The sequence below is a fragment of the Pogona vitticeps genome, chromosome 1 (genome assembly GCF_051106095.1).
Source record: "Pogona vitticeps strain Pit_001003342236 chromosome 1, PviZW2.1, whole genome shotgun sequence".
Classification (NCBI taxonomy): Eukaryota; Metazoa; Chordata; class Lepidosauria; order Squamata; family Agamidae; genus Pogona; species Pogona vitticeps.
This window is the reverse complement of record NC_135783.1, coordinates 90,445,236-90,469,400: the sequence shown is the minus strand read 5'-3', so window position 1 is coordinate 90,469,400 and position 24,165 is coordinate 90,445,236. Positions and strand designations below refer to the sequence as shown.

General features: G+C 42.0%; 1 protein-coding gene across 1 annotated transcript in view; it reads right to left on the bottom strand.

Annotated features, from left to right (window-relative positions):
- Positions 1 to 8,247, bottom strand: part of MAN1A1 (mannosidase alpha class 1A member 1) — a 65,392-nt gene extending 57,145 nt beyond the window's left edge. Inside the window, exon 1 of the mRNA XM_020802159.3 lies at positions 7,460 to 8,247. Within this exon, the coding sequence (XP_020657818.3) occupies positions 7,460 to 8,119 (660 nt within the window). The 5' untranslated portion in view covers positions 8,120 to 8,247. The remainder of the gene's footprint in view (positions 1 to 7,459) is intronic.
- Positions 8,248 to 24,165: the final 15,918 nt, after the last annotated feature.

Genomic DNA, 24,165 nt, shown 5'->3' with positions numbered 1-24,165 from the left:
GCTCAAACAAGAAACCTCTGCAATATTTTGCAAATAACAATTAGCAACTAGGATCAAACCATATTGGGAAAATATGGAACACAATTTGCCAGTACAGATAGATGGCAAAATATGGATTGTTCCAAATCCATGAGAAAAATCATGATCAGCAAGCATGAAAAGTACCCACAGGATCTGCAGGAGACATTGAAGCTAAATTGCCCTACATGAAAATGGGCATTTTACTGAGAAAACAAAAAGTAAAGCAGTTTATATACTGCAGCTAGCATGTGGCAGATTGGAGTTTTATCCTCTTTTTTTCTTTTCAAGTTACATTATTTTCCTATCTCTGTGAGGCAGCAATGACTAGTTGAAGGTGTGGAGATAGCTATAGCTATATGTATCTATGCATGTACATGTGTACACACACACACACACACACACACACACACACACCAAGGAAAAGTTGGGAAACTGTATGGTAGTGACTATGTTTATTGTAATAAGAAAGTTAGCACAAATCTAGCCTAAAATTCAAAAGTACACTAAAAGAAGTCTTGAACATTGCAAGGGTTATGATTAAGACAAGACATCAGTGGTCTGGGAAACTCCCTCTCTTTTTTGGGGGGGGGGTGACTCTTACCACTAAGAGTGAGGTCCACACTTTGGGTGTACATCTGGACCCAGCGCTCACCATAGCAACCCAGGTGGCATCAGTGATCTGTTCTGCACATTTCCACCTTTGGCAGATTGCACAGCTGCGTCCCTATCTTGATGTGCAGGTGCTCACCACTTTGGTCCATGCGCTTATAGTCTCAAGATTAGACTACTGTAATGTGCTCTACATGGGGCTGCCTTTGAGACTGACGCGGAAATTTCAGATGGTACAAAATGCAACAGCCAGGCTTCTTACTGGGGTGAAATGGTACCAAAATATTTCCCCCACGCTGGCCGCCTTGCATTGACTGGCCATTCATTTCCACATTCCTTTCAAAGTTCTTACAATTACACATAAAGCCCTAAATGGTTTAGGACCTCAATATCTGGCACAGTGCATTCTCCCACCCAGTTCTGCCAGTCACCCGTTCCAGGCAGGCTGGGTGGCTGAGGAGCCTAACTCCGAGGGAGGTTCAGAGGGAAAGAACAAGGAACCGGGCCCTCTCGGCAGTGGCCCCTTGCCTTTGGAACAATTTGCCTGTGGAGATCCACCAGGCTCCCTCTCTGGGTGTTTTCAAGAATAGACTTAAAACCTGGCTATTTGGGCAGGCTTTCCCTCCTGCCATGTCTTGATTTCTTATACTTTGCCATTTTGGATCTATAATGTATGTTTTGGTTTTATTGTTTTAAAATTGGTAAGCCACCCAGAGTAGACCTTTGGTCTAGATGGGCGGGATAGAAAACCAATAAATAAATATTATGAGTAGCTGAAAAGACTGGGATGGGGACAGCCTCTCTCAAACATCAAAATACATGCCATTTTGAAAATATCACCCTAGTTCCATACGTTGTGCTAGAAGTCTAAGGAAAGAGGACTGAAATTATTTTGATGTCAATATGGTTTAGTAACAACAGAATTTATTTTTGCACTAAAAACTATTCTCTCAAGGTAAGACTCTCAAATGCATTTTTATGAAATGCAATAAATCTTCCATTTTATTGACAGATAATTTGACTTAGTGGTGATTGTCTGATCGAAGGACTATTCTCTACTTTGCTTGTTAATTTACGCATAGTTAAAATCAGACAATTTAAGACAGTCCCCAGCGTTTCAGTTGGCAAACTAAAGTAAAATATGGCACAATATTTAGTAACTGTCGTTTGCTAAATACAATATTTAGTAACTGTCGTTTGCTAAACAGGTTGATGAAGAAATAAAGTGAGGGCGTTCCCTTTTCCATGAAGTTAGGCGTATTGTGATTTCTCATGAAGTTTATTAAGGGCAAGTATCTTGTTCAATATTTATATTTGTCCAGTGGCTCAAGTATGGAAGCTGTCATGGCAATGTGACAACATGGTTGTTTCATGTGACCCGGCACACATTTGGCACCACGACAACTTCTGCAGTTGTTTTACACATATAAATAATGAGTAAGATATTGGCAATGTTATTGCTACAATTTTATTGAGACTGGCAAACTACTCAGAACTACTTTAGTTATCAGAGATGCAATACAGAAAATAACTATATATGTTGCAAAGATGAACTATGCATTGCTGATAGACACATATTAAATGAAGTCTGATGTGAATACCGAAAGAGTGCACACAAGAGTGCATTTCTCAGAGCTGCAGATGGGTGGAGAACAAGAACCATATAAGCAAGCACTACTCTTTGTTTTATGTAACAGAACTAGCAAAGCTATAGATTAATAATTATTCAGCAGTTATCCCTGCTAGAACTAAAGAAGTGGCGTCAGGAACCAGTTTATACACATGTCTGTATATAATTTTTTCTCTCTCACTCAGATGAGAAAAAACAGAATCAACTGCCAAGTATAATGTTTTGCTTTCTGTAATTATGTCACCGAAGGCTATCAAATGTAATACAGAGAAGCATTGTTCTGCTTTATATACTCCTAGCCGCTATTTTGTACAACAATTCTAGACTATACAAGGTGTCTTTAGGATGCTGTCAAAAACATGGAGAAGTTATTTTTGGACTGCAACTCCCATGGACTCACAGTTAACATGGGCAATGGCTAGTGCTAGCTGTGAAAGTCTAGAAGTTGTTGTACAGCTCTGAATAAAAGGGAAAAGTAGCCACTAATGGGAACATGTTAAACTCAGAAAACACATGGAACCCTTTCTTCATTCAACGCAGAAACTAACTACCATAATTTCACCACCATAATTTCACCACGGGTTTCTCCCAACAAAATATGAACAGAATTTCAGCTTCTATCTTCAACTCTATAGAAAACTTGTTAAAGATCATCATGAGATTGGTCGTGACATTTCCCCAAAGCAGTAATATTCCTAGATACTCATACAATTAAAACCAATTTCAAATATCTAGATTGCATTACTTCTGCTTTTTGGATTGAGTAATTTCTGCTGGAACAACATAACCAAACTGTAATCTAATTATGTTTTTGCCATGTGATGATATCAAGCTTGCTCAAACCATTTTGCTGATTACAACTAAATTTTATTATGAAGGTAACACGTGTCATTTTTAAAATTGCATTTAGCTTTACCTCCACAAAAATAACTGAAAAATATATTTATATATAATTCTAAACATATGAAATTAATAGCTTATTGAACAATATTAAAAATATGAGTCACCAAAATGGCAAACCTTCAAAACCAAGTCTAATGAGTTCTGCTTTGCTGTTATTTATAATGAAAACATGTTCTTAAATTGAAGAAGCCATTAAATACACCATATGCAACACTGATACATTATTCTGTGTGAAAAAGTCCACCAATTTCAATAAGACTGCCTGTCAGCTCTTTATCACAGAACATTTCCATATTTATGTCACACAGAGATGGCCAAAGAATATTTCTTAAGTGGGTGCGGCAGCCAGATGAACTTTTCTTTGCTTCAAAAGATATATTCTACTGTTCTTTGACAACATTGCATTCCCTATTACCAGGAACAGTCACTGAGCTCACTGAGCATTCTCAAGTAAACATGGGCAGAGTATGGCCATCAAGACACTTCCATTAGTGACAGAGTCAAGCTGACAGTTTCAAGTGCATGTACTGTATATTTGGAAAATACACCACAGCAATAACATGTTGTATATTAACTTTTTGTACATTGTATATTTTGGATGTTGTGTATTAAACAAGCATAAAGATGCTCCTGAAGCAATTCAGATGCAATGTAGTTTTATCTTTTGCTAAAAGTTAGCAAATCTCATTAACACAAAGCTCTACACACTAACCATTTTGTGTTTATCACTGACTCAAGAAATGTATCTGCAACAATCGAAACAAACATTAAAAGTTAAAGGAAGTATTGGGGACAACCTATGCAAACTGGTTGTAGGATAAAGTTACTACAGCAATTCCTGAATAGAATATCAGTCCAAAACAGAAAGAAAGAAAGTAAAACAAATGAAGCAAATGTTTACAGAAGAAACACAAGAAGATTACTCTTAAATAGGCATAAAAACTATCTGCAAATGTGCTGGATTAGCACCAAAATTACAAGAAGTGATGGAGGAGAAAATTTTTCTTACACTTAAGAGAGGAAAGGGATGCATATAAGGATGAAAAGAAATGGGAAATGAGATACACATAAGGATGGTATTTATAATGCTAGAATCCCAACCAAGTTGTAATCCACAGAAAGATGTGCATTTCTGCACTGCAGTCATTTCTATTTATTTGCTCAGATCTCCAAGGTTTCAGTTAAACTTATTTATCCCAGTAGCCTACTACATTCACTTGCAAGTATCCCACTAAGCTCAGGATAGAAAACTTCCATGTTTGATCATCTAATAAAGTGTTCAGTTCTCCGGACACTTTTGGACTGCAACTCCAGCGATCCTTCACCAGAAGCTGTGCCAGCTGAGGATGGGGACTGTAAGAGTCATGGTCACTGAAGTCACCCAGCCAATGAATAGCTTTCAGGAGTCTACGTGTATTAATGTAATAATGGCTAAACGCCATTTTAAATGTTAAAAAAACGATTATTTGCTGGGGCAATGCATGCCCCACAAGCATGGTGAAGAGAACGGAGTTTTTTAAAAGAGAGACTAAAATGGATCAAGGTCCCAACAAAGACCTGAGCTTCATGGACATGTTAAATGTTGTGCAAAAAGCCATGATTACATGAACTCAGATGGATCCAGGCTTTCATTCATGTTTATCAATTACAAGGCATGCTTAAGAATAATCAGATCGATCTGCTACAATATCAGAAATAAAGCTAATCGCTACCCTAAATGTCTGTGCTCCTCCCCCTTGCTGTAGATCTGTTCAACAGAGTTTTGTTTTTTACTTAGAGGAACAATGAAATTCAAGTAGATTCCTCCATGAGTGACAGGCTATCACATATATTAAACTTGGGTATCATACAAGTAAAATGCATAAAACATAAAAGGTTGAACTGCTTAGAAGGCAAGCAGGCAAAAGTAAATTACTTATCCTCAGGTAGAACACACCTGGAGGAATTTCATGTCACTGCAATTTGACAATATGAGATTCAGGATACATGGTCAACAGTGTGAATAGTATTTACAATGGCACTGTTGCTTCCTCCTTTCAATCATCATTTCCGTGCAGAGCAAACATAAAAATGACAGTACAACATACCTGCAAAACTGGCTTCCTAGTCTTAGCCACTGGTCTAAAAATGATTGATAATTAGATATGGAAAAAATATAGCAGCCTCTTAAGATGCAGACCCCACTACAAGAATACTTAATGCCTTCACTTATTTAACTGACATTTGTTCTCAAAACCCTAGTCTCTCTATAAAATATTTAACAGAAACTAAAAAGAGTCAGATATTCTGCATCATGGATGTCCTTTTTGATAGACTCAAAATGCTTTGAAAGTAGCTTTAAATCAATTTCAGTAATAATCTGAAACAGAAGCTCAATCAACCACTTTGCCTTTATCACACAAAAATGCAGCACAGGTAGAATATTGCAGACCCATGCAATCAGACTCTTGTAATTACAAGCCTAATGTGCCAGCCAAACAGTCATTGATAACAGTAGCAGCTTTGATCTTAAATTTAATTAGATGATTTACTGGGCGATTCAATCTAATAAGGATAACCTATGTAGAGACTGAGAAGTTCAGGCAATGCAGTATTGTGAAAACTTTAAAACCCCTGGAGGCAGGCACAAAACCAGAGATAAGCTGTGCTAATCACCAATGTTGCATGTAAACATAGAATTTGCCTCAGACCTGTTTACTCCTTCAAACCTCATAAGTCAAAGATCCCAGAAACCTAAGCACTGCAATAAAATTTCCACAAACTGCAGTTTTGCAAATGCTACATTATAGCCAGTCTTTCCACAGCATTCAGTTTTAGATACCATATGTCCATCCTGGATTTCTTCCAAGTCTGCTATACCTGTACTTAATTTTTGAAAGATTAAAATGTTTTTAGTGGCATACACACATTTGACTCGCTACTCTGCGTGCTATACAAAACTTTAGTGTACTAATCACAAGTGTGCCTTCCATATTCTTTGTTTATTCTGCAGGCCACTCCACATACTAAATAATTTCTACACAGGTGAATTCAGGCAGAATCTGTTCTCTATACCACTCTCATCTAATCACATACACAGGATTCTCACAGGGTACACACACATTTTGTATTTGTAGTTTTACATGAAAGTGCCTTACATGCAGGCAACATGTGAGATTTTGGGGTTGCTTTTCCAGTATCAGCAAGTCTCAAAAGTTTAACAACACCTCAGTGAATAAACACCCCTATGTTATCTCTATAGCATGTTTAATCACTAGTATATAGAAAATCCCATCCTCATTTCATCAACAAATGAATGCATTTATGTCAGTAAATAAAATATCTGCTATCTTTCTCTAAACTAGTAAAATATTGCACGTGAAAAACTTTCAGTACCACCAATGGATGAGGTGGCAAGTTAAACATTGTAACATAAGCAAATGGTTCAGGGTGAAGTTGCAAAATGTCTTGTTTAACAAGAAAATCACTGACGTAACGACATTTGAAAAGGTGCCCCAGAATTTTTTGTTTCAAAGGTCTTCTCTGTGTGTCCACACCCTGCAGTTTATTTAAGCCTTTTTATTTGTTTTATTTGAAAAAAAATGAAGGATTTAATTCAGGAAATTACATAAAGTGTAATCTCCTTCCTTGTTGCTCGCCTGTTTTTAGTGATCATTTTGCTTTTAATCACTAAAAGCTCAAGTACTAGGAACAGAAATATCTTCTGACACAGTATACGGCAATTCATTCCACCCACCTTACACATATACCAAAACTGAGAAAGCTCAAGTCAAAGGTCATCTTCCTGCCTTGTACTGACAGGATAGGCTAGAAGTGGCAGACCTAACTGCCACTATGTTCATCTTGACTGTTACCTGTAAATTGGAGAACCTAAAGAGAATAAAATCTCTATGAATTTAGCCCAACACCTGAGTTTGGAATGACATTCTCTGACAGAGGCTGGGTCAACAGGTCTTTTAAAACATTGCTCTTGCTCTATGTTTTATACAGATATAAACCCTTAGCATACTAGGATGGACACGTGTTTTTCTCCCATCCCCGCTAGAAGTTCCTACTCAGGTCAAATGATGTCTCAACCACAGAACAGCACCCAAGAAGGACAGCAGTGAGAACACGGGTAAGAATAATGGGCAAGGGGCCCTAAAGGTCAATGTCAACATAAGAAAGAGAACAAATGAAGGGTAGGAACTGTATGTGGAGAAACACGAGAGAGAGAGAGAGAAAGAGACCCCGAGTCCGATGATGGGAAGGAGGAAGAGCTAATGGCGGGACGGGAGAGTCAGGAGAGTCACCCACCTCTTTGATCTTCTCCCTTTTCTCCCGAATAACGGGGTCCGACGGCTCCACTCCCACGGCTCCGACGGGTTTGCGGAAGGGCAGGTCGGGCAAGCGGGCGCCCGCCGCGTCCCTCCTGCCCAGCTTGTCCTGGAGGAGAAACTTCGCCTTGTCCTGGTGGATGTCCCTGCGGATCTCCTCGGGCAGCTTCTGGAGGGTTTCCTTCGCCTCCCGCAGAGCTCGCTCGTGGTCCTCGCGGATCTTGGCCAGGTTCTCGGCCGCTTCTCCCGCCGCGCCCGCCCCATAATAGCCGATGCTGCTGCTGCTGCTGCTCCCCCCGGCTCCGGGAGGCGGCGGCGGCGGCGGGGCGCGGGGGTCCCCCTGGGCGGGAGGCAGCGGCGGCGGCGGCGGTTGTGGCTGCTGGAGGGCGGTCGAGTGGAAGAAGACGCCGCTGAGGAGCTTGGGCGAGTCGGGCAGGAAGAAGATGGCCCCGAAGCAGAGCGTGATAAAGGCGCTGAACACCAAGAGCAGCACGAACTTCTCCGTCAGGCGGAAGGCGCCGCTGGGGCCGGGCCCTTTCCTCCCGCCGGGGACCCCCAGGGCCACCCCGCCTAAAGAGCCGCCCAAAGCGCCCGGACCCGCTGGGCTCCCGAAGAGCGGCAGCAGGCTGACCGCGGGCATGGCCGCCTCCCCGTCGGCTCAGCTCCCCCTACAGGCCCGCCACGGCCGCGGGGCAACGGCGAGGAGGAGGGCGCCCCTCCGCACGGCTCGCCACCAGCCGCCGCCGCCACGGCCGCCGTCACGGGAGCCAGAGCGGGCGGGCTGCGGCGGGACCAGCCCGCGCTTCCTGTCCGCGGCCAGCGGCAGCAAGAGCGGCAGAAAACTTTCCTCGTCCTCTCCGGCGGCACGAAGTTTTCCGGGCGAGAGTCGCCGCCGCCGCCGCCGCGTCCCTTCACGGGGCTCCCCGTCGGCGGGAATGGGTAGCTCCTTGGCGGCGAGCCGAGGCGCCCCGTGGCTGAGGAGAGAGAGCCGCCTGGGGAGGGAGAGAGTTGGCGGAGACGGGTGACGGCCAGCCCCGGCTCTGTCAGCTCCGACCGTCCCCGCTCTGGTTAGCAGTGCCCATGTTGGCGCCTCCTGCGCTGCCTCCTCTCGCTCCTCGTGCCGCCGCTAGGTAGCCGGGCAAGGCGACAAGGACCAGGCAGCGCCGCCGCCACCGCTCTCGCTTCGGGCGCTCGGCCAGCTCACAGGAGTGGCGGCACTTTCTTCCTCCCCTTCCCAGGCGCCGCCTCGCACGCCCAAGCGAACGCCCAGCCCCGCTCCTTCCAGCGCCGAGCGCGGGACTGAGGCTGCCTCGCGGAGTAAAGAGACGACGAGGAGGGGAGGCCCCGCTCGGCGGCGAAGGCGCGGGACGGACCAATCGCGGAGTAGGCGGGGCGAGGAGGAGCAGGAGGCGGTTACGGGGACGAGGGGGCGGGGCTTCTGGAGGCGAGGGGGGAGCTGCGCGCGGAGGGTTACCGTTGGAAATAACGGCGGAGCGGCTGGGAGGCTGTGGGGGGGGGGGGGGAGAGAGGAAGCACCAAAGCAGCGAAGGGGCGCGTCTCTGTCCCTGGCTTGCTGGCTTCGCCCGTTAGACCTTGTGCAGTGGCAGATAACGTTCATTTGCCCCAGGTCTGTTCAGACGTACAGCTGCGTCACACTGGATATACTCCCCGATTCAGAAATCATCCCCGCGTGAAGTCAGCTTTCTGACTAAATTGACATGCAGTTGCGGGGATAGAGGGGGGAGACCCGGGATTTCAGGACGGCTAGCTGGACTTACGGACGAGAATTTATTTATTTATTTTAAAATATTTTAACTCTACCTTTCTTCTTAGAAGGCACCCAGTTCTTCCCGTAAGCGTGAGAGGAGGCAGCTTTCTTACCAAGCATTTGCTTCTCTCTTTAGATGCACACACACACACACACACACACACACACACACACACACACACACAGACGGATGTATATACAGTTTAAGCAACGTTGTTGTAGTTCATAACAACCGAGAAGGTAAGGGAGGACTCCTGCAAGCGCTGTTAATACACAGACTAAGCAATATCTTAGTAAAAAGCAAATGGGACTTATACAGTAGTGGGATCTAAGTGGGATGGACATCCAGAAGATGTGAAACAGCTTTTTACTCTTAACAGAGGAATACATCCCACTAGATTCAATGCAGTGGCTTCTTTTGGGTAACGATACTATTAATACCTAGAAAATTGCAATTAGTTTGAATGTAGTATGGCCAAAGGGATGTGGTGCTGCAGGTTAAACCGCAGAAGCCTCTGTGCTGCAAGGTTGGAAGACCAGCAGTTGTAAGATCAAAATCCAGACCACCAAATGAGCTCCGGTCGCTTTGTCCCAGCTCTTGCCAACCTAGCAGTTTGAAAGCATGTAAAAATGCAAGTAGATAAATAGGTACCCTCACGGTGGGAATTTAATGGTGTTCTGTGTTTACTCATGCTGGCCACCTGACCACGGAAACTGTCTTCGGACAAACGCTGGCTTGAAAATGGGGATAAGTGCTGCCCCGTGGAGTCAGACATGACTGGACTAAATGTCAAGGGGAACATTTACTTTTACCTAGTATGGCCAAAAACTGTTTTCCCCTCCCCCCTTTCCCAGGGTTACTTTCACCATTATTTAATAACTGATAAATAAGGTGATAAAAGGCGGCGCCTGAAAGGAATTTGGAGCAGGCTGAGTCAGAGTCTGGAATCAAAGAGAGAAGGATCGTTTGGGGGTCTGAGGCATGATTAGTCTGAGTGTTAACGTGATAATTAATATAAAAGGTTAATATTGAAGCTTGATGAATCTTGAAGAATGTGCTTATGAATGATTCCAGAAACCACCTGTAATTAATAAACCTGTTCTGTTGAAAAGTCAGTACTGGATGGACCTTCGTCTTTTCTAAGTAAAATAAGTTGATAAAAGAGATCAACTGGTGGCAGCGTATCAAAGGGCATGCTGAGGTACCTTGTGAGCTCTGTGAGGAAACAAACAAACACCATGAGGGCGAACGCCACAATTGGAGTCCAGCGACAGGATATGAAAAAATCCAGTAAAGCCAGAGTTTGAAAGTGAATTTTTTTTGAGTCGTGGGTACTTTTTTAGTCAGAGGTCTGTGGTGAAGAAGTGGGTGACCTCTAGAGGATTTTGCAGAAAAGCTTAGTGGCGGGGCTGTCCTCTGAAGATGCCGGCCACAGAGACTGGCAAAACATTAGTAATAACAACCTTCAGAACACAGCCAAAGAGCCCAAAAAAACCCACAACAACCATTAGATCCCAGCTGGGGAAGCCTTCGCGAGCACACAGATGTATTTGGGGCACACCTGGGATTCTCTCACACCAAGGAAAGAGTGGCGCAGAACTTTTATTAACCTGGAATGGGGAAGCAAGTGAAACAATATTGTCTAAGCTGTGATACTTGCCAAAGACGTGGTACTGGAAATGACAAGATAAAGGCTAAGCTATGCCCATTGCCAGGGATCTCGACCCCTTGCCAACACATGGGTCTGCAAAAATCCTTAGAGATAGCAGGGCAAAGCTTTAGGGGTGCTCAAGAAAAGAAAAAGGGCTGGTGTGATGAAAAGGCCCGGGGAAGAGCATTTTGTTCCGAGGACAAAGTGGTGATGCTGAGACCCATAGAGGGGAGTGAACATTTATTTATTTATTTATTTATTTATTTATTTATTTATTTATTTATTTATTTATTTATTTATTTATTTATTTATTTATGTAACTAACTTATATGCCGCCCACACTACCCAACGGTCTCTGGGCGGCTTACATCATTTAAAATACAATAAATTGCATTTAGCAGGGTCAGTACATGTGGATTTGTTGCAGCAGCACTGGAGGGCTTAGGAAACTAGTACTGGGAAGTCTCCATGTGCAGATGCAAAAGGACTGAAAATCCTGCAAAGCAAACCCCTACCTAAGAAACCAGAGATTAAAGAAATAGAACCAGAGGAAAATCTCAATACATCTGAAATAAGACAAGTGTTTGAGATTGTGTTTAGCAATAAGATTTCAAGGAGGAACACAGTCATAGCTGCTCTGGAGGAATGGAAGAAACTGCCTACTTTTCCCACAATTGAGAAAATGAAGCCACTAATCAAATAGAAAACAGGCTTCACCCAGAAAAGGTGAGCCAAGGATATCCCGTGGACGTGAGAGTGCCAGGTGACTATTGATAGTCTGAAGAGAGTGCGGACTTCAAGACCTGTCCTTGTTGCACTGGACTTCGACCGTGAGTTCATCATATACATGGATGCATTAAAGGTGGGACTGAGAGCCATGCTGGGCTAAGCGGATGACAGAGGGGGGCTACACCCAGTGACTTTCATCAGCAGGAAACTTCAACCTGGTGAGAGACATTTGCCTGCCATTGAGAGGGCGTGCCTAGCTATTGTACAGATGCTGTAAAAGCTGACATTTGGGAAGGAAATTCATCCTCTGCACCGACCATTACCTTTCGGTGTGGCTATGAACTATGAATTCCAATAACAGTAAACTTGCAATATGGGCACTGAACCTGTAAGACTTTGACTTTGTGATCTGCAGTGTAAAAGGGACTCAGAATGTGGATACTGATGCCTTGTCTCGAAGACCAAATGACTAATTACAGTTTGTAATATTGTATTAATTGTTCTGTTTGTATAATAGTTCTGGAATATCATTAAAATGCAGAGTTGCTTGGATGTTGATGAACTGAGAGGTGTATAGTGATGGTATAAATATTGGTGAGTTTCCTTGTTAATGTAAAGGTAACATAATGGAATTTCTATTGATGTAAGTAATGCAAGAGGTTAATATGTCTTTATTAATGTAAAGGTAATGTAATGTAATGTAATTTGTATTAATGTAAGCAATGCAAAAAGTTAATATGTCTTTGTTGATGTAAGAGTAAAGTGATATATCCTTAGTGATGTAAATAATGTAAGATGTTGATATTCGTATTGTTTCATAAACCTTTGTTTGTTTATGAGGGCAAACCATTAAGTGTCCCCTCCTAATACAAACTTATTAAGGGGGCAGGAATGTGGCATTTGCCCAGGTCATGAATATTCATATGCTATTTGCATAGACCAATAGGAGTGCAGGAGGGGCGGAGTCACAAGGTATAAGAAACTTAGGAGGAGGAGTGGAGATAAGGTTTAGATAGGGTTTTGAGATGGAGAATTAGAGCATTAGAGAGTTGAGAGAGTTTTGGAGTTTGGGTGGGAGCATGGCGGTTGAGGATGGATAAAAGAGAATGTTTGTTTAAGAGTTAACAACATTGCCTGTGCTGTCAACACCTGTATCAATAAACAATTTCTATTTGGTTCTTTTAAAATGACATATGGCCTGGACATCTATCATTAATAATAAGTACTGTATTGTTGATGAAATCAACTGGTGGCAGCTGAGCGTGAGCTCCTTTGTTTGGTTGTTGATGGCTACCTGGGTACGAGCTTTCTCAATGGTGGCACCCAGTTAAGAAATTCTCTTTCCAGAAAGGCATGTCTAGTCTTTTCAGCAACATAGTATGTGATAACCTTTATACTTCTCAAGCTTTTGAACAGGCAGCTTTGGATCACTGAATTATACAATGGCCCTACCAGTGAGAGTTACTGTTGATAAAACATTTGCATGTTATATCTCTTACAAACGGTGGAGACTATTTTTTTCCTTTTCCTTTTGGCAGTCTTTTTTGCTATGGGTATTCTTCATTCACCTTTAAGACAAATCTGTGACATGTTGCACTGTGCAGCCCCTTTCTATTTAAGACAGAGGCATAAATAGCAACTCATTTCCTATGTGCATGGGTGTGATTTCCTCAGAGAGATACTATAGAATGGTTTTGGTGATGTTGATTGTGTAGGGGTGGGGGGTTTTTTTGCTTTTTTTTTTTTTGGAGAGTTTTTCAGTGTTGACTGTCTGCTTTCTTTATTGGTATGAAGGCTTAAAAGGTTCCTTTGAGTTGTCCCGTTAAGGTAGATGTCTATGCATGCATACACTTCTGAAGGCAAGGAAATTCCACATTGTGAAAGAAGATATACTGTATTCTTGAAATGTAAGGAAATTCAGACATAAATTTAGACCTTCTCCTCAGTCAAACCATGCACACACTGGTGCACTCTGCTTGTTTCTTAACTTCCACTCAAATAAACTAATACTCCCCCCCATATCACTAGTATTGTAGAAGAGCCTGTTTTCTTTGTGTCAGAAGTATCACAGTACAATTAATATATACTGTATATCAGATAATTTTCACCCAATAATGGGCAACATCAAGAGTACTTAGTGGTAGCTAGCATCAGGTCTTCCATAGTAGAGGTTTGGGAGCATAGAGCACACCAACATAGGTGGGAAGTTGCCTTTTCTTTTCTGTATTCACAAAGAACTGTGTCAATGCAAGAACCCCATTTACTTAGGCTCCACCAACTCCAGTTTACTAAGTGACTTTTGAGTAGCCCAGTTCTCCATGTGACCAGGAGCTAGACTTTCCTGTGCTTCCATTCATTTAAAGAGATGGTTACTTCTTTCTTTCCACCCTGTAGTCCTGCCATTCTCTGCTATTTCTCCAGCATTCATAGATGTTCTAAAAAATCTTTTCCTTGCTTTTAATCTGGGAGGGGCATGAAAGTAATGGAAGAGTGGATGTTCATTTGGTGTGTAGATGCATTAAGTCTTTCACTGTTACTAAAACAGATGACATATTTACCTAAGCCGAGGCTGGTTCATTAGCACAGTGGTTTAGGTATTTAGCTGTGAAGCCAGAGGTTGGGTGTTTGATGCCCCACGGTGCCGCTTGCTGATAGAGCCAGCCCATGTGGCCTTGGGCAAGCTGCACAGTCTCAAAAGGGAATGGTAAACCATATTCTGAGTATATTCTACCTGGAAAACCCTGAAAAGGGCTGCCATAAGTCAGAATTTAGAAAATTATTCCCTCCCTCTCTTTGTAAAGTTAAAGAAGGGGATTCACTTGTTTTGTGTGTCTATCATATTCATTCATTCATTCATTCATTCATTCATTCATTCATTCATTCATTCATTCATTCATTCATTCATTCATTCATTTATTTATTTATTTATTTATTTATTTATTTATTTATTTATTTATTTATTTATATCCTGCCCATCTGGGATGTGGTGGCGCTGTGGGCTAAACCGCAGAAGCCTGTGCTGTAGGGTCAGAAGACCAGCAGTTATAAGATCGAATCCACACGACGGAGTGAGCTCCCGTTGCTTTGTCCCAGCTCCTTGCCAACCTATCAGTTCGAAAGCATGCGAAAATGCCAGTAGATAAATAGGCACCACCTCGGTGGGAAGGTAAACAGCGTTCTGTGTATAGCCGCGCTGGCCATGTGACAACGGAAACTGTCTTCGGACAAACGCTGGCTCTACGGCTTGGAAACGGGGATGAGCACCGCCCCCTAGAGTCGGACACGACTGACTAAATGTCAAGAGGAACCTTTACCTTTACCTATACAGTAGTCATATTTTGAGTGAGGAGGGGATCTACATCTGAATATCCTTGTTTTTCAAGATACCTAGCTTTAACAGCTCAGTGAGTTAGGTGTCTGGCTGCAGAGCCAGAGACTGGGAGTTCAGTTCCCTGCTATATATCCCAGAAGAGCAGGCCTCTGTGGGAATGGTAAACCATTTCAAGGTTTTCTCTATCTAGAAAACTCTGAACAGGGTTTCCATGACTCAGAATTAACCTGATGACACACAATTATTATTTTTATTAATGATGTATTATAAGGGTAGTCCGCCTAATTTTAAACTGAGTTTGGAGGAGAAGAGGAATATAGAATAGCAATCAGTTCCTAACCTCATTGCTTTCATGAAGAATGTCTTTTCAATCTGGCTTTTTAAAAATGCCCTTCACTGCTTTGGTCTTAATTATTTTTAGTTGTCTCTATCTTCCTTGAGCACTATTTTAGTGAAATAAAAGTGACATAAAGATGTAGTAATAAAGTGATGACTTTGGAGTCAATGTAAACTAAAGTATGAGTTGAATATGGTATGGATGACTTACCTTTTTTTAGAAAGTAGGCTGCAATATTTTGCATTGACTAACATTATTGAATTGCCATCAAAAGAAAAATGGGCATAAAGTACTGGGCATGTTACTTCACTATCACAAAGGATCTTCTGGGACCTTATTCATTATATTATACTGTGCATCAGAGTGTTCTGTTGCACTTGACAGTGAAAACATAAACCTCTTTAGGGACAATGATCTTGAGGGCCCTGATGGGAATTTCCATAGAGACTAGGAGAGCTTTTGAGTGAGAGGCGTACTAGGTGACGGGTTGTGGTCATTGTGAATGAAAGTATGAATGACTGTGGTTCAGAACATCCCAAAGTTCTTCAGAACAAAACAGAATCAAAGAAAGAAAGTGGAAAAGAAAGAAGAAGATAGCCTTGGCAGAGGAGGTTCTGAAGCACTTAAAATAGACAGGCATTATCTGATAACATTGTGCAAGAAAAAAGAAAAGAAAGAAATTGAATGGAACCATTTTAAATTAAAAGTTTGTACTGAGCAATGAGTCAACATCTTACCAAACAACAAAGATAGTTTTTTTCCTTGAGAAGTTATGTAAAGCCACATATTTATTGTACATGGCTCTATGCCAAAGCCCATTGCCAAGCAGTAAATTATATGGTGGTGGTGTAATGAACAAAGAAATGAAAGAAACTGCTATAAAATGGTTTAACAATAGCCTGGAAGTCTTTGACATTAAATTTCATTCATGGTAAAGTTACTCCAGAGTGTTTCCTATGACTGCATGCAACTGCTGTTCTTCATTTGCTTAAGAAAGCATGTGATGAGGAATGTGGAAATCCTGTTTTCATACAATTGTCATTGTGTTCCACATGGGCTGTAAGATTATTTTCCTATTCTCACTTCCACATTTTTGTGTGTTTTTATGTGCATTTCCTTTAAAAAAAATTTGGCATCCAGTTTATTTATTTATTTATTTATTTATTTATTTATTTATTTATTTATTTATTTATTTATTTATTTATTTATTTAATTTCTATGCCGCCCAATCTACCCAGAGGTCTCTGGGCAGCTCACAACAATTAAAGTTCAATACAATAAAAGATAAAATGGTTCAAATACAATTAAAATACAATTAAAATTGCCATCATCAGGACTCACAGTTGATGTTATTTCAATTAAAAGCCTTCTGGAACAGGAAGGTTTTGACCTGGTGCTGAAATGTCATCAACGTCGGCGCCAGACGAATTTCAGTCAGGAGGGTGTTCCATAGTCTGGGGGCAGCTGCCGAAAAGGCCCTTTGTCTACAAGCCATCCCTCTTACCTCCTTAAGGGATGACTCTTTCAAAAGGGCCCCCTGGCAAGATCTTAACTGCCGGGTAGGCTCATATGGAAGGAGGCAGTCCTTCAAGTATCCAGGGCCCAAGCCATTTAGGGCTTTATACATCAAAACAAGCACTTTGAATTGGGCCCGGGCAGCAAGTGGTAACCAATGTAAATTAAACAGAATCGGCTTCATGTGTTCTCTAGCAGCCCCACCACTCACCAGACGCGCAGCTTGATTCTGGACCAGTTGCAGTCGCCGGCCCGTCTTCAAAGGTAGCCCCACATAGAGCGCATTGCAATAATCTATACGAGATGCTACCAGTGTGTGTGTAACTGTCATGAGACTCCGCTCGTCCAGGTAGGGCCGTAGCTGGTATAATTTCCGCAGCTGAAGGAAGGCGCCTCTGGCCACCGAGTCCACCTGAGCTTCCAGAGTTAGACTGGGGTCCAGGAGCACCCCCAAGCTGTGGACCCTGTCCCTTAGGGGGAGTGTAACCCCATTCAGGGCAGACAAATGGCCCTCCAACCTGTCCGGCGAAGCACCCACTAACAGCACTTCCGTCTTGTCTGGATTGAGTTTAAATTAACCCTCATCCAGTCCATTATCAGGTCCAGACACGAGTTCAGCACAAAAACCGCCTCACCTGGATTGGTGGAAAACAAGAGGTAGAGCTGAGTGTCGTCAGCATATTGCTGACTCTTCAGCCCAAACCTCCTGATGACCTCTCCCAGCGGTTTCATGTAGATGTTAAAGAGCATGGGGGACAGGATCGTGCCCTGAGGAACCCCATGACATAAATGCCATGGGGCAGAGCAACTGTCCGCCAGCACCACCCTCTGGACACGGTCAGCTAGGAAGGAGTGGAACCACCGTAAAACAGTGCCCCCAACTCCCAACCCAGCCAGCCTATCCAGAAGGAGACCATGGTCAATGGTGTCGAAAGCCGCTGAGAGGTCCAGGAGTTTTAAATGTATTTTTTCACAGACAAAAATGTTTGTGTGCATTTTTCAAATCTCCACATGTTTAGCCATGTCAGTTTTTTAAATGTATGCATGGTTTTGTGCCTGTTTGTTTCTCCAATATACATTGAAACTTTTAAAATGTATGGTTTTCCAAAGCATGATGCATTTCATTGCCAGTTTTGAGAAGTGCAAAGTGGTTATTTTCATTATTATTATTATTATTATTATTATTATTATTTATTTAATTTATATCCCGCCTATCTAGTCGTGGTGGACTACACCATATATCATAGGATAATCAACACATTTCTTTTCTATCCCTAGTCAGAATTGTATAGTACAGTGGACCCTCGACTTATAGACAGCGCCACTTGCAGACTTTTTGAGTTACAGACTTCTCTGGCTGCAAAATTTAGGTTTGACTTGCAGCCAGAGAATCAACCTACAGACCAGGAAAAAAAAACCAAAATGGAACAAAAACGGCCAGTTATAGATTAATCGGTTTCCAATGCTTTGTAGGTCAATGGAGCCTCAACCTACAGACTTTTCAACCTGTAGCCACCGTTCCAATATGGATTAATTACATACGTAAGTTGAGGGTCCACTGTAACACAAAACTATTTTTAAAGGCAGACAGAAGGGTTTTCAATGTTACTGATTTTGTTGTAGGTGGAATTTTACACCAGGAAAGAAGAAAAGCATGATCAGATATTAACAATTATTTTCATTATATTCAATTCACTTTCTGGTTTATGAGTGTGGGCTATTGTGCTTCTGAATCCATGATGCAAAACATAATGCTGCACAATATTGTACCTGCACTGCCAGCTGGAAAAACGAATGCTAAGTTTTACGTAGCAAAGGACAGCCTGAATGTTGACACCACCCACCTATAGCAACAGTCAAGATGGTCTACAGAAGTGGTCCCCAACCTTTTCTTGACTGGTTGGGAGGGCGGAGTCTGTCCGTGGGGGGCAGGGCACCCTCCACACTAGCAGGTGGGTGGTGCACACTCGCAGGTGGGTGGGGCGCACTCTCATGAAGGTACAGGTGGGTGGGGGTGCTTGCAGGTGGGCAGGGCACTCATATGTGCAGGTGGGCAGTCCGTGCGTGTAGGTGGGCGTGTGCGGGGGAGTGCATGCGGGGGTGGGAGATCTGTCTCTGCAGCCTGGTCCTGCCAAGGCCATGGACAGGCACTGGGCCACCAACTGGGGGTTTGGGACCCCTGGTCTACAGGATACCCTCTTCTCACTATCATTCCCAAAGTGACACCCAGAAAGTGAAAATCCTAGAAGCTGTCTGCTTCTTTCATCAACCATTTCTCACACAAATACAAAATAATAATCACGGCTGTTTTTTCAAAAGTGTGAATGGTAGTCAGCATTTCCTTTAGAATTGATAGGTTTGTTCTCTTTGCAGTCCAGGAGACTCTCAAAATCCTCCTCCAGCACCACAATGAGACAGCAGCACCAGCAGCCAAATAGAGCTACAATGTGAGGAGAGAACATTTGGGTGAAGGTTAGGGAGACAGGAGTGAGGTAACTCCCTCTTTTCCTCTGCTTTTCTCCTCAGCTAGGGCTCTGTTGAGGTGGGGGGTGCTGTCTCATGTGAGCAGAACCCATGGTGTCAACATAGTCCTTTTTCTCTCAGACCTCCGGGAGCTTGAATTACTATATGCCAGGATAGACAGGCTCTGTATGAGTTACTGACTTCCAGAGTATCCTGTCATTAAGAACTCTGCTCAGATCTTTCAAAACAATGGCATCTCATGCTAGGTTGTTCTCTCTTCTTGCTGCTCCCTTTCCTAGCAATACTGTCATTAAGATCGAAATTTGGACTTGATGAAATCATGAAGCAAAAGTGTGAGTGCAACACATACAATAGAGAAACATACAATCCTTTAAGCTCTCAGATAAACTTATGTTACCATGCCTACTCCACAGAACACAGATTAGAAAGCTATGTTCCAATTTCCATACCAATTCTTTAGAATAGGCAACCTGATGAAGAAAAGCTATATTGGACCAAAAGCTCTACAAATGTATTGTGTGTGTGTTTTCAAAAAGATTTTCCCTTGCCTTTTGAAATTAAAAAAAAATGGAGGGAGAGCTGGGAGTTAGCAAGACTGTCAATAGAAACTGACTTCAAAATCATCCCTACTTTGTGAAAGAAAGACAGTGAAGAAAGACAGGGACAAAAATCAACCCAATTGAAATGTAGTGCTGAAGCTGAGCCTTACAGATACCACAGATAGTCAGAAAGGCTGAGTCTGCTGTCTCGTATATACTACAGTATACCATTGCTTATATTGAAATAAGAAACAACTGTTGATCCAGTCAGCTTTCATGAAATAAAAATCAACTTTGCCAAGTGTCAGAGTGCCACCTGCAGTCTCAGGGAATGGCTATCCATGTTTGATGTTTAAGGAATATTGTTTTCTGATTAAATACACCATTGGTTTATAAAGTATTCATCATGGTTTTGTGTAGAAAGCCTTTTGGCATTTCCCTGTGTTATTTCACTGCATTGTGGGAGTTTTATCTGGAAGCACAATTCAGACAACACATAGTCCCTAGGCCGTTACTATCAAAGATGCTTAGAAATTCTAGATCAAAACAGAATACAGTTGTTCAAACTGGATTTTGTGAATTATATCATCTATTAGTAATACATGGTGAAACAATATATGAATTATATCTTGCAAACTGAAAATCTTTTTGTGCCCTCAATTCTCTCTTCTCTTAATACTATCCATTTCCTTATATTGTTTAGTCACATCTGTTAAATGTATAATAACCAACATTCCCTCTAATTTTCCAGAGTGCTGCCCAAGGGTTCTGCCCCATGTGCACAGGTTTCTGCCTGCAACTGGAAGCAAACAGACAGAAACACTTGCTCAGCTGTGTGCTCCTGATGCAGCGCTGCATGCCCATGCACTGTGCAACTTATAAGGAACATTGGTCGTGAATGCTGCTTTTTGTCCTTTTTTAACTGTTTGCAACATGGCTGCACCAATAAATAATAAATAATAATAAGGTGCTTTTATCTAAATTATGACTATTGGCAGCCCTTTTCAGGGTTTTCCAGATAGAAAATACTCAGAAGTGGCGTACCATTCCCTTTTGCTGGGGGCCACTTGGGACTGTGCGCCTTGCCCAAGGCCACACGGACTGGGTCTATAGGCAGGCGGCAAAGTGTGGCATCAAACACCCAACCTCTGGCTTCACAGCTAAATACCTATAACACTGTGCTAATGAAACAGCTTAGGCTTAGGTAAATATGTCCTCTGTCTTACTAACAGTGAAAGACTTAATGCATCTACACACCAAATGAACATCCACTCTTCCACTATCTTTCTGCCTCCCCCCGCCCCCGATTAAAAGCAAGGAAAAGGTTTTTAAGAACATCTATGAATGCTGAAGAAATAGCAGAGAATGGCAGGACTACAATGTGGAAAGAAAGAACCATCAGAGACAAATAATTGTCCAGGCTAGAGAGTTAATCTTTAGCAGTTTTTCTGCCTTTCTTGCACTGAAGGAAGTGTTTCGTTCTATACTGATTTGTTTTTTAAAGAAAGAATGGAAAGAAACAGGAAGACTGTTTTTCATTGCTCTTCCCACATCCTGTTCATATGAATCATAAGCATGCAAAAGAGAACAATATGAGAGATTTTAATGGACAACCCTTCCACACCAAGAATTAACAAAAATAAGAAATGTACAGAAACATACAAATTAGTAGTGAAAAAAAGGAAGTGGTATTCATCTAATGCCCTTGTCAGAATTAGCTGCCACTGTGAATGACAGTTCTGGTCGGAAGTCATCAGGATCTCTGCATTTTTAAAAGTTTATAATAAGAGGTTTGCAAGCATGGTTTTAACGCACAGGAAACAAACATTTTATTTTGTGCATATGTAGAAACAATTAGAGTTAAATTAGGTCCAAGGGTCATCAGATTCAAGTTGCGAGCTGGTATTTGTTGTATAGATTAGTTCTTGGGCACTTCACTCTCTCTCACACATACACTCTTTATACCATATTAATGTTTCTGGTCTTTAAATCAGTCCACCCGTACTATGCTTTCCTTGCATTCTTTTTTTTCTATACCACTTCCTATGCTTTGGTGCTTACAGTATTTTCTGTTGGGGGGGGAACATCATTGTGAACGGGTTCAGTTTCAAATTTTGACAACTCGTTTCGCACAGGAAATATCACAGGAGACGTCTTCTTAACTTTCACAACTTCATCTTTATTGTTTACAGGCTGATCAATGTTATTCATAATCAGATCAAAAAGGCTTAACTCAGGCAACATGCCGTAACTATCCAACACAAATTCCCATCCCCCGTCCACTGAACTCACAGGGATGCTGGGCCAAACCTCTCCACGTCAGTGGGCTTCCAGAGGGGAGTGCTCCATACTGCACAGATGGTGCCGCAGCATGGATGTTGGGCCCAGTCTCCTTCGGGGAGAGGTGTATTGTGTCAGGAGTCCGGTCGAATCACCTGCTTTCCTCTGGGAAAGACTGTGACTGATCATTCTAATGTCTCATATTTCACCTGGCCTTCTCCCTTAGAAGTGGGGTCCAGTAGCAACCTGCCTAACTTTAGATTCAGGACATCTCTTAACAACTCCTGCATCTTTACTCTCTTGTATTCCCTTAACATCTCCAGCTCTCTCTTCCATTTCCACAATTCTAGCTCCACCTCGAACCACCGCTCTCCTTGATTACTTATACCCTCTTCCCAGACTGACAGCTCCTGCTCCTCCCCTTTCTTGCTCCCATGCTCCTCTACCAAGCATATTTCGAATTTCCCGCATCGCTCTGTTTTCCCTCCTTCTGAAGTTAAGTTCTCCCTTAGGTCCACCTGCTCTTTAGCACTCTCTGGTTTCCCCCCCACCCTCCTTTCCTTCTTCCTCATGGGATGGCACACTCTCTCCTGGACCTCCTCCACAATCATAAAAGTGAAGATTTGTCTATTTTAGGTCTTGATTCTACTAACATTAAGAAATGTTATTGTATCACATTCTGATTTTAAAAAAAGATTTAAAAGAAGATATCTCCATGATGTTAACAGAAGCAAAGATTATTTTGCCCATGTGGTTAGTTTTCATACATTATTTCAATGATATTGGCAGTTGAGATCTGACATTCAGTTTCCAGGCATGTGCACAAGCAAAGGACTATAATTTTAATGTGGAGGGTTGGGTGCTAGACCTGAACGTTGTAAAATAGGGTAAGCTTCAGATTTTGGGAGAAGGCACTTTTGCTGTGAAGCAAAAGCTTGGTGCTGTTAATTATTTAATTGAGAGGTCTGAAAGTGTCAGTAGTTTAAAATCATATGTGACCAGAGATGAGATAGTTCCTGCATGTGTTACTTGAAAGTACTGTAAAGGAAAAGTTTAACAGATAGGAATTGTTTAAATTTTATGTTGGAAGCTGCCTAGGGTGGTCCATTGGTCCAGATAGGTGGGGTACAAATCAAGTAAGTAAGTAAGTAAGTAAGTAAGTAAGTAAGTAAGTAAGTAAATAAATAAATAAATAAATAAATAAATAAATAAATAAATAAATAAATAAATAAATAAATAAAGGGAATGTGGTGATCCCTCATTCTGGAAGCATTCTGATATGTGAATTATGATGCAGTTTGCAAACTTACTGTTCAAATTTTTGATGGTCTGTACTCTTAGACTTTGTCATGTTATTTTTCTATAAATAAGCTTTTGAGAAATGTTGCAGCCTGAAGCTTTAAATGAGAAAGTGGCTTCATAATGAACCATAAAGGCATCACAGAGCTGGGACCAGAGGAAGAATGGATTAGAAGAGCTGAGGGAGAAAGGGAGGGAGGGGGTTGTGGGCTAGAATGTGACTTGTATCACATTGAATATGAATGGTCAACTCCTAAATTGATCTGCAGCCACTATGTGAGTGCTGATTGCAATTTTAAATGTGATACAGGCTGCAAACCAAATCACAGCAAAGCTGAATTGAAACAAAGGGTGTACAGTGATGCCTCGCAAGACTAAAATAATTCATTCCGTGAGTCATTTTGTATTGCGAAAATTTCATCTTGCGAAGCACGGTTTCCCATAGGAATGCATTGAAATTTAGTTAATGTATTCCTATTCATCTTGCGAAGCACGGCCATAGAAAAATTTGTCTCACGAGTCACCAAAAAAAATCGCAAAACGCTTTCATCTTGCGAGTTTTTCATTTCGTGAGGCATTCGTCTAGCAAGGCATCACTATAGTTTAACCTTTACCCAGGAGGGCGCAGTAATTTTAGTTATCCTCCATGTCTTCCTCATGTGGCATGCATTTCCTTTCTGTACTCATACAGTGTGATATAATAAAATAGTTGCATTTGGCTTCAGTGATATTGTTGTGATTCAAAATCTGAT